The sequence below is a fragment of the Elgaria multicarinata genome, chromosome 2 (assembly GCF_023053635.1).
Source record: "Elgaria multicarinata webbii isolate HBS135686 ecotype San Diego chromosome 2, rElgMul1.1.pri, whole genome shotgun sequence".
NCBI classification, from domain to species: domain Eukaryota; kingdom Metazoa; phylum Chordata; class Lepidosauria; order Squamata; family Anguidae; genus Elgaria; species Elgaria multicarinata.
Genome location: NC_086172.1, coordinates 100,741,123 through 100,758,251, shown reverse-complemented (window position 1 = coordinate 100,758,251; position 17,129 = coordinate 100,741,123). Strand labels below are relative to the sequence as shown.

Below are 17,129 nucleotides of genomic sequence, written 5' to 3'. Positions count from 1 at the left end.
GGGAGTGGTAGGCTCATTCCCAGCTTCGGATTCAGCCTGTGCACTAAATAGCAGATTCTTCTGCCAAAGCTTTGGAAATCCGAAGCTGAAGCTTGCACAGCCCTACCAATAATTACTTTGCCTTTCCAAGACAGTAGCCCTGTGCATTTGCAGATCTCTGCTCCAGTCTGTCAAGCAGTGGAACCCACCCCCATCCCAAAGCACAGATTCTTTCCTCCACTGCTGCTGAGACTGAGTTGTTTGCTTCTCCAAACTCTGTATTGTGCCTGCAGCAGGGGTAGGCAGTGTGGTGCCCATGGGCACCAAAGGGCCACAGGACACCTTTCTTGGCCCCTGCCAAAGTGCTCTACAACTCCCACTTGATGGTAGTTCCAGGCACGCACACGTGCCCTCTCTAAGCGAATGTGCTTGGCCCCTTTGTTGCTAGGTATTATGTGAAGTCCATCTTGTTCTCTTGTTTTTCCCCAATGGCGTGCAATTTATCTTTGTTAGGATATATGTTTCCCCCGTATGTATCTTGTTTTATTGCTCTTGCCTGTTTCTCATTTGTTTTATGCTGCTTGTTGCTGTTCTATTATTGGAATCTTTAATGAAGTTTAGTCGTTCCATGTGACGTGTTAGCCACCTTGAAGCTAATGTAAAACAGTGGGATGTAAAAGTTACATAAGTAAATAAATTCAAGCATGATTAGTGTACTAAACAAAGTACAGCATATATTAAAGTAAACTCAAATAGTACTGATCCCGCAGTTTCACAAGATCAAAATCAAGCTCTATGTTAAATCCTGTATTAATGGTGAGTCTAAGCTGATTCTATTCTTTGGCTCAGAGAGGTGAACTTTCTTTTTCTTTCTTCTCTCTCTCTCTTTCTCTCTCTTCTATACCAGTGATCAGCTCTAGGAACAGAAGAGGATTTATACACCTTGACCCAGACACTGGTATCTGGAAGACATTGGTGCTATAGACTGATGAAAATATGATTTATATCTTATTGGTGGTATTATAGGACCTTGAACTTAGTAGAATTTTATGGTGCAGTTTGATGAAATATCGGTCTGCACCTTGTACTATTCTTGCTATAGCCCCAGATATTACAGCATAAGTAGTGGAAATGATATACACTTTGTTATTTTCCTTTTGAAATTATCAAGGTGAACTGAAACTTAAATCATTGTCACATTAAAGATCAGCTTTTGTTTACCTACGATTTACAGATTATCTCCCCCTGCCCCTATATTTCTTTTTTCATTTCTTGGTTTTATTTCTTTTCTTCCTCTATTATTGCTCCCCCAATCACCTGTGGTATGTGTAGTGTGTGTGTGTGTGTGTGTGTGTGAGAGAGAGAGAGAGAGAGAGAGAGAGAGAAAGAAAACACCCTAGATCAATGTACAGAAGAAAAAGAAAAGCAGAACTATTGTTTTTTGATGTTAAGATAAATGGGTTTATGAGGGTTGTCAAAAAAGTTCTTCCAATTCTTAAAAAGAATGGATTTGAGATTTCTTCCAGTGGGATCTTACATGGCCTTGAGGGGATACAGTGTGTCAGTCTTTCTACAATATATCAGAATTACTTCAAGACTGACCATGACTCAAGGACTGCACATGACTCTAAAACCCTGGGGTTTCCCTAAAACAATCCCGATATGCTATGCTCAGGGGTACAATTTCCTTATATCAAGTCTAAAACCATTGCAAAGCTCCAAAAGCCCACATCCTGGATGCTCTGCAAAGATGTTTTGATACATATTGTCAAAATCTGATAGGTTTCTCCTGAACTTTAAGGAAAAACCAATTCTGGGAGTTCAAAGATTGAGAAGAAGTTATACCAACTTATTTTAGGAGCTGATTTGACTCATCCCTGATTCATATAACATAATCCAGTTTCTTGATTTTGTGGGATATACATTTGTACAGTGCTGGTACTTTTAGGCCAGGAGTAGGCAATGTGGTGCCTGCAGGAACCCATGCAGCCCTGGCCACCTTTCTTGGTGCCCACCAAGTCACCCTACCCCTCCCACTTTATATATATAATATATACACATATACACATACATTTTATTAGCAACGCAGGTTCAAAGAGGTTTCCGAGTGTGTCCGGGCTCAACTCCTCACCTCTGTCTTGTGCTCAGTCTTTTGGGTAGGTTACTTATCCTTTGCCATACCTTCTATGGCAGCCATTTTGTGGCAGTAACCAAGACAGTTGCTCAAATTGCCAAATGTGCCCACAAACCTAAAAAGTTTGCCTACCCCCTGTTTTAGGCAGTTTAAAAATAAAAAAAAATGATGATGCTTACAATGAAATATTGCTTCTTCATGTTTCTTTAGATTATAGATGAAGAAGAGACACAGTTCATGAGTAATTGTCCTGTGGCAGTGACTGAAAGTACTCCCAGAAGGAGGACACGCATTCAGGTGTTTTGGACAGCACCTCCTTTGGGCACAGGCTGTGTAATTTTGAAGTAAGTTTATGGCTCAAATATATAGTTGAAAAGCTGAATGACTATATACTGTACTTTATGATGTTATGGTGCTTTTTTGTCTCACAAATCTGAGTCAACAGTATGATTGTGTGCCTGTACACTGGGGCCTTCAGTAATAACAGACAGCAAGGCTTGGATAGCCAACAAATACTTGGTAGTTTTATTGTCTGCAGGTCCATAGAAGCCATAGATTATCACAGGAGACAATTATCTTGCTAGAGGAAATTCTACAGACACTATCTTCTTACAACCCCCTGAGGAAGGCCTTTGAATAGAGTACAGGCTGAAATGCGTTGGGCTTCGTGAAAAAAAAATTATTTGCATCCTGTGACCCCGTTTCTCCTTTTTCTGACCATAGAGGCATAAAGATAAAGTGCTCCCTGCTTTTTCTTTGCAGAGTGTTCTCTAGCCTACAGGTCCAGAAGAAGGTCTGAAATGGCTTAGCCTGCAAATAGGAGCCCTATTCAGGTGTTCTACATCTAGGGAGACTAAACATGCGGGGAGAGGGAGCATGCTAGCCCCACCCCCTCCATGGTCACCCCCTACTCATGGAGGGCAATTGTCTGAAGAGAAGAGCCTCCTGTAAACGTGGAGGGCCTCCATGTGATCCAGAATGCTGGCTAGGACTAAAGAAAAGATCCAGCATAAATGCTCTTGGTAACTCATTAGTTGTTGAACTGATTTCTAAAAATGCTAGGCTGCATCATACTCAGCATGTAGTCTTGAGTAGATCCATTGAAATGAAGTGGGACTTAAGTTAGGTACGACTAACTTAAGTTCCATTTATTTCAATGGGTGTACTCTAAATAGGGCTAACATTGGACACAACCCATAGTATCTGCTGCCTGAGGTTTTTACACACAAAAAGATTCCTGTGCCCATGTGGCCCTCACACCTCACTGTTTTTTGTGTGGTTTTTTTTTTTTTTTGGTTTTGAATGTAGTCAGTGTAGGCTGGTGGTTCCAATTTCAGTGGGGCTGTAAATCCATTCTGGCTTTCAGTCAGAAGCAGCCAGAACTCTAAAGGAGCCATCCAAAGTACTGAACTTATTTTGGGGATATGTCTCAGTACCTTGGATAGCTTCTTTAGAGTTCTGTCTGCTTCTGACTGAAACCCAAAATGGATTTACAGATTCACTGAAATCAGACCCACCAGCCTCCACCAAAAGGAATTGATCAATGTCACAGCTCTGTCTACATGCCAGGAGGGGAGGCATGAAGGAATCCTCTGCATGTAGAATCTGTCCAGCCAATTTGCAGTGAAAGACATTTGCTGTATGTGCTCTCATGCAGTAGTTCCATACAACTGGGTGTCCAGAATGTGTAGATTCCCTATGCATAAGCAACTTGCTTATTTATAGGGGTTTCTTCACATGCTCAGTGATCAGATCATCAAAGCGCAGAGTTAGTGTGGGGACATGACATCAGGGTGGGGTGAGAAATATGCCCATTTCAACCATGGGACTGCCCTATGTAGGGGTAACATGTGAATAGGGCTACAATATGAGTTGGAACCATCACATATAGTATTTTCTTTCCTGCCCTTCACTTCCCTGGTATTTGCCAAAAGGGTTAAGGAAACGCGCTCTGTCCAATGATTCCCATCACCTTTAGGATTGGCTCTTCCCTCCACTCCAGCCTTGCTGAGCACCTCGACAGTACTGTGAGAGGCTTCACGTGGATGAGGTTGCCATTTGTGACGTTGATAGATGGTCACAAGATAGTTGATTTACAACTGTCATGTAAAAGTGAGGGGGGGGGGACACAGGTACTCTCAAATGTTTCTTGAAGAATTAGGTCCTGAGCTAATTGCTCTTTCTTAGGACCAGAATAAAACATGGGAAAATAATAAGCTCAACAACAATATGTTCTTCTCCCTTCCAGTCAAAAAAGTGTCTTCTCATGAAGCTTGGTTTTTGTACCACTACCACCCACCCCATGCTTTCCTGCTGATTTCCTAGCCCTTCTGGGGTTTTTTTTCCCTTATGGGAAAAAAGAAGAAGAAAAAGATTGTCCATCTACAGAAGATAGCTTTGCATCCCCTCCTATATAATAAGTCAGTTGTTATTTCAAAGGCCATGGAAGTGCTGAATTTGCACCAAGGTGGCAACAAAGTGTCATTTTGTTGCCAACAGCCTGCTTTATATTCCAAATGTAGACATGGCAGCCATTCACTTCTTTGGGCGAAACCAAAAGGGCTGCAGTCTTCTGTGCTGGGCAAAAACTACCTTCTGCCATTGAGATAATAATCACTAAGGACAGGTGAATCTGTGGAGCACTATTTCACATGGGTTCTTTTTTTCACTTGTGAGGGGTTTTTTTTGTCTTGAAAAAGTATGCATTTTATATTCCTTTTAAAAAGAGTGCATATTTTCGGGTGCAGGTTTGCAAGCACATACATTTTCAAAGGAATTTTCCAATAAATAAGCAATGGTCATACATTCACAGGACCCCAAAGGAGTGTCAACTCTTATTTCCAGAATGGGCAGATCAGCGGAGCTTGCAGAAGGGAGCTCCACTGACCTGTCCCAATCAGAAAACAAGCATTTCCACTCATTTTTGAAGTTATTTTAAATGTGCAAGAGCCCCATTGCTAGGCAAGCTGGAGAAATCTTCAACAGAACCAAATGAGTCTGGATTTTTGGGAATGTGACCAGCTTTTTCCCTGTCAGGCGGAGTTTACAGACTTGCAAACCATTTTCCTAACCTTAAGTAATTTTGCGCAAATTTTGTCATAGGAAAAGACACACACACACGACCAAAAACGAACATTTCCAGAATGGCTAAAGCATTAAAAAACCACATTTGCAGGGAATTTTCGCATTTGGGGGGAATTTGCACAAATTCGCATGTGCACAAATTCAGAAACTGAAATAAATCTTAATGAACAGCACCTGACAATCTAAATGGCTCCTGACAATCCACGCAACACAGAGCGGATTTTGTACAACCCATACATCTGTCCCCATTGCACAGGTGGTGGGCCCTACCAGCACCACAAAACCAGAGGAGGCAAAGTGGCCTCATTGGATACTGTTCACAATTGGAACGCTTTTTTATTTTGAAGTACATGCATTGTTGTGCATGTTTTTGAAATGTACTCATTTGTTCATTATTCATTATTATTATTATTGAAAATTGTATTGCAAGCTTCAGAAATTACGGGTGTTGACAGCAAACTGTGTTCTGGTTCATGTTTACATTAAAATGCAACCCAATGCATTTCTCACCCATCCCTAAGAGTCCCCAGTGTCTGAGTCTGTGCAAATTACCACAATGCCTTCTGTATTTTCCTCCTATGTTCTTGGATACATGTTCATGAACTTCATTTTACATTTTCAGCACCAATCAAATGCGTGTTGATCAGAATATATATATATATATATATATATATATATATATGCACAGACATTTCCGATTACTGGTTTGATGCACAGGCTTGGAGAAGCCCCGTCACTGTAGAGGGGAAACCTCATGTCACTTTCACATCTACATTGGAGGGGTGTTTCCAAAGTTGCTAACCAGAGGGAAAGTCCTCAGGTTCACAACTACTGTTTGCAACATTTGTGTCCAATTGTCTGAGCCCGGCAGAGGCAGAACAGTTTACTCATCATTCAACCAATATTTAAATTGTTTCTGATAAGCGTTCTTAAGAGTTTGCACATCCAGGCATCAGTACATGGTTTTGGGGTGGTGTTTCTTTTTGTACTGTGGATTCCCACATTGACCAGGGGGGTTGGACTCAATGGCCTTATAAGCCACTTACAACTTTACTTTTCTGTGATTTTATGGTTTTCATGAAAAAAATAAAATCACATTGAATCACACACACACACACACACACACACTCCATATAGGTTCTTGGATACTTGTCTACAGCAGTGAAACTCCAGTATTATTCACATCAAATATCAAACCTGGGGAATACCTCCAGAAAGTTGATCATATTGACAAGCTCTCATATTACATTAATGGGATAGGTGCAAGCAGGAGTGAAGATCCACAGTGTTAGAGATGTGAAACCTCTTTCCCTTAAGATATTTCATTAGTCTGATCAAAATTCTTTTTGCTCTCCTCAGAATCCCCAAGGCCCAATGTAGTTATGTTGCCAAACAATAAAGAAGAATTTACCCAAGTGATGTTTCGCCTGGCTGGCTTTCCCTTCAAACCAGGTCTACAGCTGCTTTATATGCATTCCACAACACCCACTCAAGCTATGCCTCCCTGGTGTGCTAACACTGCACGCACAACCCAGTTGAAATGAAATATGCTGGGTGCATGGAACATGACATGAGTTAGTTCTTCTTGCAAGCCTGGTGTCACATTATAATTGGCTTCAGACATTTCACCTGAGGAAGAATCTCCAAACTGACATTGAGTGCAGAACTGCAGGCCCAAGGACCACATTTGGCCCTCCTTCGGCACCCCAGAAGGCCAAACTCCATTCCCCTGGCTCCACCCCATTTCCTTTCCCAGCTTTTGTGAAGATTTTTCCCCCATTCTAAAAGGGTTGAAATGCCTCTTCCAAGGTTTAGGTAGTGGCAGTGACCTTGTTCAGATGACATGCTAAGCCACGGGGGTTAAGCATTCTGAGCTAAACATTATGGCTTAATGTATCATGTGAACCATTCCTAACCATGGTGCCTACATAACTATGGTTAAAACATGCTCACTGTTTGCTTCAAAAGGGTTAGTGGCTTAATCAAGGCTTAGTGTGTTGTCTGAACAGGCCAAAAAAGTGTTTTAAGTTCAAATAGGCTGGTATTTGTTTGGGAGGGGGTATTGTGGTGGAACCCGAAACCACAGGTTCCAGTGTGGTTCACTGAGTGGTGGTCAAAGATTCTCAAGACACAATTTCTCTCTCTTTAGAAGGTTTATTACGAGCAGCGCTGAAAGGTGGCAGTCTGAGGAAACTGCCCAATAATTTCAGGAAATGTCAACATATTTATAGAGTCAGTTCCCCTTAGATACCATGGCAGAACTTTCTCACCAATCATAATACAGTTCTGAAAATGCAACAACCAATAAGAAGCTAAGCATTAAGGCATGTACAGAGTTTGAGTGCTTCTCTGACTAGAAGATACCACAGTTACAGAAAAACAGCAAAACATCTCTATCTGTTATTTTCTTGGTTATCTTTCCTTGCAGACATCCTCCACCCTCTGACTGCCGGGGTGGACAACGCCTATGTTGTCACATAGTTTCAGCATCAACTTAACTCTAAAAGCAAAAGCAATTGCAGCATTAAAAACAAGGTTTAAAGGAACAGGAAGCCATGAACTTTATGAACTATAGCCAAGGATGATAGGCCATTTTCTTATACCCATGGGCATAGCAAAAGAACCAGCTAAAATTCCGCGACAGTATTTCAGCTCTACCCTTTTGCTCCACCCCTTTTGCCTTTAGCCCCACCCACTATTGAACTGTGGCCTCAGAGAGCTTCTCCAAAATGGAGTTCGGCCCTTGGATTGGAAGAGGTTCAACACTCCTGAGCTAAAATCACAACAGGGGAGACATTTCCTTAAACTGAAAATAGCTTGGCCACATCACAGTCCTTCATATGAATGAAGAAGTAAAATGTAAGAAGTAAAATATAAACTTATTGTTCAGCTGGAAGAAAACCTGGTGTGTTTTCCTGGATGTAATTCAAATGAATGAACCCTATCAAACTCAAGCAGCTACCATCATTGTGACTTGTTGAAGACAGTAATTAACTGTATAATGCAGCACCACATAGTTGTGCAGGGGTAGCATGGTACATAGCAATTATTATTTTGCTTTTGGCACAAACTTAACACCATGTATATTTTTTCAACTAGGATGTAAAGCTTTGAGCAGATTGAAATTATAGGGTTTACTGTAAGCCTTTCTTCTTCTTCTTGTCACCTCTTCACTCCCACATACAAACACCGGACACCATTTTCTCAACTATTGTGGCATCCATGAAAGCTATAATAAAGAAAATGGGGGGGGGGGAACCACCACCCTGCAATGAAAGCCGTTGTGTCTGAAAAGTTAAGACAACATTCTGCTAGCTTAAACTCTGGAATAGATAAAAGGAAGTACTTCTTCGGAGAATGCATAATTAAACGACGGAATTTGCTACCCCAAGATGCAGCTATGCCTGCCAACTTGGACAGCTTTAATGGGGAATTAGGACAAATTCATGAAGGATAAGGCTAGCAAATCGCTAAATATTCCTCCAGTATCAAAGGCAGTTGCCTCTAAATTTGCTGTATTGCTTGTGGGATTGCTTGTGGGATTCTCAAAGGCACCTGTTTGTCCAGTAGGGCTATTATATCCTTAAAAGATCAATGCTAGCTATTGTTATTAATATCTAAGGGGGCCAGAAGAGGTCCATAGGAATCTGAAGGGTGAAAAATAAGTGTCCCCATACTCACATCAACCCTGTGAGGGTGGCACTGTGCTCTTTGGAAATTGCAATAGGGGAAGTGCTTGTGGCAGGATTTTGCCCAAGAACCTTGGTTGTTGACTCATATTTCCACTGGAGCTCTTATATTGGAACCTAAATGTTGTTGTGTCAGTGAAGTGGATTTAGGCTATGAGAGAGGTGAGATATGCATATCCTGTGAGTACCACACAAAGCCAAAGCTAAGCATGGCTGACAATTCTGCAGATTTCTCACCCTTTTCTCCTTTGTATTTGTTGCATTTTACTGAGTGAAAATGCATTACATACAGTGCGGTCTTATATGTGCCTACTCAGAACACAATGGCTACGTAGTAATACACACACGCACACACACACATAAATAGGAGAAGCATTACCCAAAAAGAGGATATTGATTTGCATAAAATCTGCATATGCATATTATATATAGATCCAAACATCAAAATAATTATTATAATTTAAATAGAAATACAGTACATCTCACCATAGTGTGGAACACTGTGACCACGTAACCGGTCTGCCTGCCTGTTCAGTCTGCTGCTGAGGTGCTGTTGATGAGCAACTCTTCTTATGGTTCTTGATCTTTAAACTTGATGTGGGCAAGACAATCCTTCAAATAGAGGATAGTCCTCTGGCAGACCTTCAAAGAGAGGTCTGTCCTTTGCACAAGAGGACACATGGCCACCCTAAAAAGTCCCCTGGCTTGAGTTCAAAGGGATACTTGGGTATGGGATTGCAGCCAATTTCTGTAAATATTTGAACTGTGTTCATTCAGTTCACCTTATGTAAATGGAAGATTTTTGTGGGATCTAGTAACAACCAATCTCAGAACAGGTTCTCCTGAGCACATCTCTCATGACCTTTAGAGAGAAGTATCTACATTTTTATAGTTGGGGGAGCGAACTGGTGTATGGAGGTTTGTGTTGTTGTGGCTGCTTTACTTGATTCATAATGAGTTGGTTTAAAAATACTTTATATTGTCTTTAAATTGATTTCTTATGTGAACATTGAAATCAGGCTTGAACTTAAAAGAGGCAGGATATATACCTTTACATTTCAGCCAACTACTGTGATTTTTGTATGATGTAATCAACAACGTTTTTATACATGTGTTTACTGCCCACCAAATATGAGACCTGGGCCAGATTAACGCCAAGCAGGATATGACACTTTGAAAACCATATATGGAGTGTGTCCTGGGCCCCAAGAGTTGTCACTACTGTTATAAACTATTTTAAAGTAGTAGTGTAGATCCTGGATTGTACTTGCAGCTTGACTAACAGTAATTTAATTTCTGAAACTGTCAAGTAACTTTATGGCAATATTATTGGGTGCTCTGTCCAGAGAGCTCCGGCTATTGGGCGGTATAGAAATGTAATAAATAAATAAATAGTAGAAGTTGTGCTCATGTAGAACTGGCAAAAGAAATGTTTCATTCTTTTTTAAGACAAAGTGTGGATTTTATTTTTTTTATTTTTCAGTGACAAATCATCCCTCTTATGGTTTATTCATGTGTCTCTTTTTGGATGCGTGTAGCCACCAGAGGATTGAGCAACTTGAAAAGGACATAAAGTCTGCCAAATTAGAGATTTGGCAGATTTAGAACATCATTTACATGTTTTTGAGTGTGTGTTGTTCTTGTTTTTTAAAATCACATTCATTCGGGAAATTGTACAGCTGGAACACAAGTTTTGTTGTTGGCAAAAACATAATGCAAACTTCAGAGGTTCGTACCCAGCCCATGCTTTCAGGGTTTGTTATGTGGCTCCTAAAGCCAGTATTTTCTTCTTCATTATGAAGCTGTCTTTCCCCAAAGAATTTCTGGCTATGGAAAGTGAATCAGCTGGAGCCTGAAGAATCTCTGGCGTTTTGAAATGTCTGAGACTCTGTGACCCTGTTCAGGCATTCTTCCTCATGCATTGCGCATCATGTGAGGGGGACAGTGAAGATACACTTGCTATCCTTACCTCTACCCTCACATTTCTGACAGCACAGACCCACTGCCCCCCAAACTACAAAATATTTATGTACATGTTCCTTCTCAGTAACAAGCTGACATTCTGTGAGAGTCCAAAGGTTCATAGCAATTTCACAGCCATGTGCTTATTCAGCAACAGCTAAAATGGAGAACAAGGGTGTGTTATAGGGGCCTCATTTGTTGGGTGAGTCAGATGAATCACATTCTACCAGTATCACCAGAAATTAGCGAGGCAGTAGATTCCATGGCTTAAACATAGAAAATGGCCGTATGGACTGAACTCAAACTTGACATCATAGGAGAGGTCACTTTGAGGATGATCTGTGCTGATGCTGAGGGAGAAAAGCTAAGACAGAGCTTAATTATATGAGTATAAAGTTTGACATGTGACTTCCAACATTTTGATAGGTGATGGGCAGTATCAGACAGGGTCATTTTGCTAACATAAATGATATTGCATTAGTCTGAGGCACTTCTAGCACAGCAGCAATAGTGTTTATTTGCACAATGCACACCGCCAGAGCTGACTGCACTTGCACTGGGAACTCAGGATTGAATATCTTAGTACAAATATGCCCATGGACAACAGATTCACATGCGTTATTTATTTATTCTCTGCATCTGCCATTGGTAGATCCTGTTGTAAGAATCAAGGATGGCCGCTGCTGAGTCCCTGGGCCCTATGCAGCCACCCAACTAAACCAATGCCAGACGCTGGGCCTGCCATACTTATTTAAGCCAACTACAGACTTCTTTGGAGTTCAGGCCTTGAAATGAGCTCTTCGGGCACTCAAAAAAAAAAAAAAAAAGCAAAGAAAAAGGAAGCGAACCTTAAAATATTGTGAAAAAAGTTCAAAATTACAACTTAACCATTATATTGTAAAATTTATAACATTCAGATGAAGTTTAAAAACATACCATTCTGACTCTTCCCTGATTTTGTTTGCAAGTTTGCTATCCTTTAAAATGGATCTAGTTACTAAGTACACATTAAAAACAGAAAAGCATAATTTCCTTTCTTTCTTTATTGTTTCCCAAATGGAAGTCAGTCAGGTGGAGTACATGTCTCATAAATTATTTCTCCTGTTTACACGCCAAATATATTTATTATCCAGTGCTTGATATATTCACTGTCTAGATTCACTGGCGTTCATATAATTTAACCAAGCATCTACTGTAACCCTCCTTTATAATGAAATGAGGGAGTAAAGCCACACTCTAATAAATTTGACTCTGAATGTCCACAAACCCAATACATTTTTTTCTTTTGCCATTTGCTGGTAATTGTTAATGTTTGCAATGAGGGTAGGAGGGCTGTGCTAGGACGTTTCATTTTCTGGCATGAAGTCCAAGCTAAAGTGCCAGCACCACATGAAGATTTGAACCCAGGATTCCCAAATCTAAGAAGATGCTCACTGCATGAATCTAAGAGTGTTAATTTATTTGCCTTTCATGTCTCAGTTCTTTAAAGAGAAAGCCCGCTCCTTATCAGAAAGAAAAGCTGGTTAGGTTCCTAGGTTTATTCTTTGTTGAGATTTCTTCTGAGATCAGTCCTGACTCTGCATGCTGGAACAACAAGACAGAAGCTAGGTAAACAAGTAATTCCACCCACATGCAAGCAAGTTTGAAAGCTTAAATCTGAAGATAGAATGAGGATTCATTTGGTTGCTAGAAAAGCATTGTTGGGGAATTCACTTTCACATTTATGATGGTAATGGTGATGTGAGGGGTGTGAATAACTTCTGGGTCAAAAGATAGGACTTGGCTTGCAGGGTCTAACAAATACACATTTATTTATTTTTGTTGTTCTAAAACTGGTTGAGTTCATCATCATCATCATCAACCCAAGGCTTTTAGTGGTATGATCCACTGAGTTTAATGACATGATCCACTGAGAAGTTCTCCTGCACTTGTTCCATCAAAATAAATTAAACTACTCTAGGGTGCTACCATTAGGGTGACCATATTTTGGAAACCAAAAAGGAGGACAACCTGGTCGGCCCCCAAGGGGCGTGTCCAGCACCAAGGGGGCGTGCCCACCCGAACATAGCCTTGGTCACATGTCTGATTTTACGGCACACGTTTAAGACAAATCTGTTCTACATAACATCTTAATGTTAAAATCACTGACATAAAGAACAAGTGAGAGATTCAATGTATCTGAAATGAACTCACTCACTCCTACTTTTTTAGGTTTTGCTGTACTTTGAAGCTTTTGCTATACTCTGTGTGTTACATTCTCCCCTTCCCTCAAATATCTTTTCTGACTGTATCTTCACTCATTGCAAGCTGCTGTTGTTGTTAACAGGGTTTGTTACTGGCCGGCCAGATGGCTGACTTTTGTTAATTTCAATTTTTTTAAAAATGCTTGTGTATAATTGTCACAACTTTCTCTACTCTAGCATTAGGGTGGGTGTTGTGGCAGTGAACACTACTTTGCCCATCCACACTTCTCACTTATATACATTAGCTTCTCAAGGCTTGTGTGTTGGCACCACTGCGCACATCCAGACTTAGAGCTCCTGTCTATTTCCTGCACAAACATGCAACTCTGAGACCCTCTTCCTAATGCCCTGCGTTTCATGTCAGCACCATGGGGCTAAGTTACAATAGACGCCTCTGGGTTGTCTGTGCAGCCTCTGTTGTCTCTCACTCTATGTCATTGCAGACAAACCAAAGCCTCCAGCCTCAAACAATCTCTCTCCCCCCCCCCCAAAAAAAGTCTCCCAATGGTCCAGCTAGGCTGCACACTTGTGGCTTGGGATATTGCTTATTGCAGGTTATTGCTTGGTCATGTCTGGTGACTCTTACATCATCATCATCTTCATCATTATTATTATTATATCCCGCCTTTTGCCCAATACTTTAAGAACCTCTGCCACCAGCTGCCTCCACCTCCTCTCCTCCTGCACAACTTTGATGCACTCTTAAAACACTCTGCATGGCAAGCCAGCCTCAGGGCCAAGCTACAGGTGCATCAGGATTGCCTTCAGCCTCTCTCTGCCTTATGCCATCCATCCAACATCTCCACCCTCAAATAATCCCCCACCCACCCCTCTCTCTGCCAAAGTCTCCCAATAGTACAGCCAGGCTGTGCACTTGTACCCTGTGGCTGGGGGTAGGGCAACAGATTATAGCTTGGTTGTATCCGGTGACTCTTGTTTTTTTTAAAAAAAATTCCACCACCAGCCGCCTCTGCCTGCAACAAAACTGGACTCTGAGACACTTTTAAAAAGGCTCTTTGTGGTACAGCAGATTTTCAGGGCTCAGCTACAGCCATCTCTGAGTTGTGTCTTCAGTCTAACTCTGTCTTTAAGAGATATGCCAGCCAGCCAAAGCCACAAATCTATCTATTTTTCTCTGGTATGCACTTCAAATGTTCTGCATTGCATCCCAGCAGTGCAGTCAGAGACTAGCTCACAAGTGTATGAAGTGAAGTGGAAGGGAAATGGTAGCGAAGCAAAGGAATGATATGCCAGGTTCCAACACTCGCAGCAACAGGGCATCCGCAAAGAAGAGAGCCTCTTTCTTGACTGGCACCTTACTGTTGGTCATGAGAGTTTTTCTCTAAAGATGACCCTCATCGCCCATGATGTGGAAATTTGAGAAAAAGGCCTCTGTCCCATTCTGTTTTGCCCTTTGGGCTGCTTTGACTGACCTTTCCTTTCCCACATATTGATTTGTGGATGCCTTGCCTCTGCTGAGCTCCAGGTACCCGACTGCCCACCAAATCTGCAACAGGAAAGGTGCTCTGCTTGCCCAGGACGTCTTATTTAAAGACTGGAGATCCCCTTAATGTCAAGGGCTGAAATTGCTCAATGTGCAACACTCCAAAGAGGAGGTTTGACAACCTGAGTTTGAAGGATATGGCTCCAGCAGTTTTAAAAAACCAATAATGTTAAAATTTTGAACTTCTAAAAAAATCCCCAAAAAACAGTGGATGAACAGATCTGATTCAAACCCGTATGTACCTAAGGTCATCCTCAGGGGTCCTTCTCCACGAGCCCCTGCCAACGGAAGTGAGGCAGGTGGCTACCAGGAGGAGGGCCTTCTCTGCTGTGGCACCCCGGCTGTGGAATGAGCTCCCTAAGGAGGTTCGCTTGGCACCTACATCATATGCTTTTTGACGCCAGGTGAAGACCTTTTTATTCTCCCAGTATTTTAACTGTCTATAAATAAATTTTAACTTGGTGTTTTAAATTTGTAATTTTGCATTGCTGCTGTTTTTATCTGGTTGAGCTTTTATATTGTATTTTATATTATGGTTTTATACTGTTGTTTTATACTTCGAATGGTTTTAATTTTTGTGAACCGCCCAGAGAACTCCGGCTATTGGGCGGTATAGAAATGTAATCAATCAATCAATCAATCAACAAACTTGGCATGGCTAAATCTCCCCTTAAGAGCTATCATGGTGCCAACTTTCAGCCCTTTATCTTTAAAAACGTCATTTTTTAAAAATAATAATTTTAAAACTTCAAACATTAAAAAAAGTCCTAAAACTCAATGGATGAACAGATCTGTTTCAAACCTGGCATAGCTAAAGTCCTTGTTAAGAGCAATCATGGTGCCAAGTTTCATCTCTTTATCTTTAAAAATAAAAATTTAAAATAATAATAATTTTAAATCCTCAAATTTTAAAAAATCCCTAAAAATCTATGGATAAACGGATCTGTTTCAAATTTGGTATGGCTAAAGCTCTACCATAAAGCTACCATGGTGCCAACTTTCAGCTCTTTAACTTTAAAAAAGACAGTTTTAAAAATAACAATTTTAAAACCTTAAATATTTTTTAAAATCCTAAAAAATCAATGGATAAACGGATCTGTTTCAAATTTGGTATGGCTAAATCTCTACCTAAAACCTATCATGGTGCCAAGTTTCATCTCTTTATCTTTAAAAATGACGATTTTAAAAATAATAATTTTAAAACTGCAATTTTTAAAAAATTCCTAAAAAATCAATGGATGAATGGATCTGTTTCAAATTTGGTATGACTAAAGCTCTACCTAAGAGCTATCATCATACCAAGTTTCTTGTCTTTATCTTTAAAAATGACAGAGTTATAAGCATTTTTGTTAATTCCCTTTAGAGCTGCTCTTCGGCAGGGGAAGATTAGAAAAATCCGGATTTCCCCTCCCCCTCCCGGATTTGTCGTCAAAAATCCGGTCATATGGTCACCTACCATGCTCTTGCACAGCTCCTATCTCAATGGAGTTTCCCAGGAGATGTTCCAACTGCTTTGTACCTGAACTTTGGAAAGGTTTGAGGAATTGTGTCATGCAAGCTATTGCTCAAACAACATTAATATATTTTTCTGTAGAAGGAAAATGGAAACACATATTTTTGGTTGTTTATTTCGTGAGTGGTGCTTCCTTTTTCCTCAACAAATGGACACATTTTACTTTTACTTTTTTAAAGAGGCCACAAATATCCCTTGAGAAGGACAATTACACCTGCCTTGGCCTTGAAATATCCAGAAGGAAAAGAATGTAAGGACGCAATGTGAAAGAGTAAGATAAATCCCCTGAATTATCAAGTGCTAAGATCTGATTTATAAACTGAATCCCGCTGTGGGGAGTTTTAAGTTGATGTTAATAGGAACAGGCTGTGGCCTTTAAAGATCTGTCCTTTCTGATCCCCTCTTGAATGAATGCTTCAGTCATTTGCATTGCAAGCCATGAAAAGGCAGAAAGGAGAGGGATCCATCATTTCCTAGTTATTTGCTGTTTGTAAATGAAAATCATGCTTAATTTAGGAGCCTGACAGCTGTGGAACATTTGCCATTCCACCACAGCTGTCAGTGACACTCTGGTTTGTTTTACAAACAGATGTTTTATTTGACTCCAGTGTGGTTGACAGGGTTTCCCCCCACCCTTCCTCTTTTATTCAAGGAGAAATGAAAAGAGGAAGGAGAACGTGAAATAAATGAGATGCTCATTGGCTTGAGTCTTCCAAAGCATAAATCTGGGTAATTAATGATGACATCAGAAACGTTTGAGATTGCTTTGGCAGCAGAATGATTAGAACCAAATTGTTTAAAAAACCACAATGACCGACTGAATCCAACCTTATTCATGATTGCAAATGGTTGTTTATAAAGTGTCTTCTGTTTCAGTGGGGTGCCATTGGGAGGGCAAGAAAAAAATCTAAATCAGTGTTAGCAATGCTTTGATTTTAAATGGAAGGATCAATATTAATTACTAGCAAAAGGACCTGGCTTCACATGAGTTGAAATAGCCCTTCATTTGATACAGGGAAGC

At 40.6% G+C, this 17,129-nt stretch overlaps 1 protein-coding gene across 3 annotated transcripts in view; it reads left to right on the top strand.

Annotated features, from left to right (window-relative positions):
• Positions 1–17,129, top strand: part of SPON1 (spondin 1) — a 337,890-nt gene that overhangs the window by 73,133 nt on the left and 247,628 nt on the right. For all 3 annotated transcript variants that reach the window (XM_063117312.1, XM_063117310.1, XM_063117313.1), the window contains one exon: positions 2,324–2,457. In XM_063117312.1, coding sequence (XP_062973382.1) covers positions 2,324–2,457 — 134 coding nt within the window. The remainder of the gene's footprint in view (positions 1–2,323; positions 2,458–17,129) is intronic.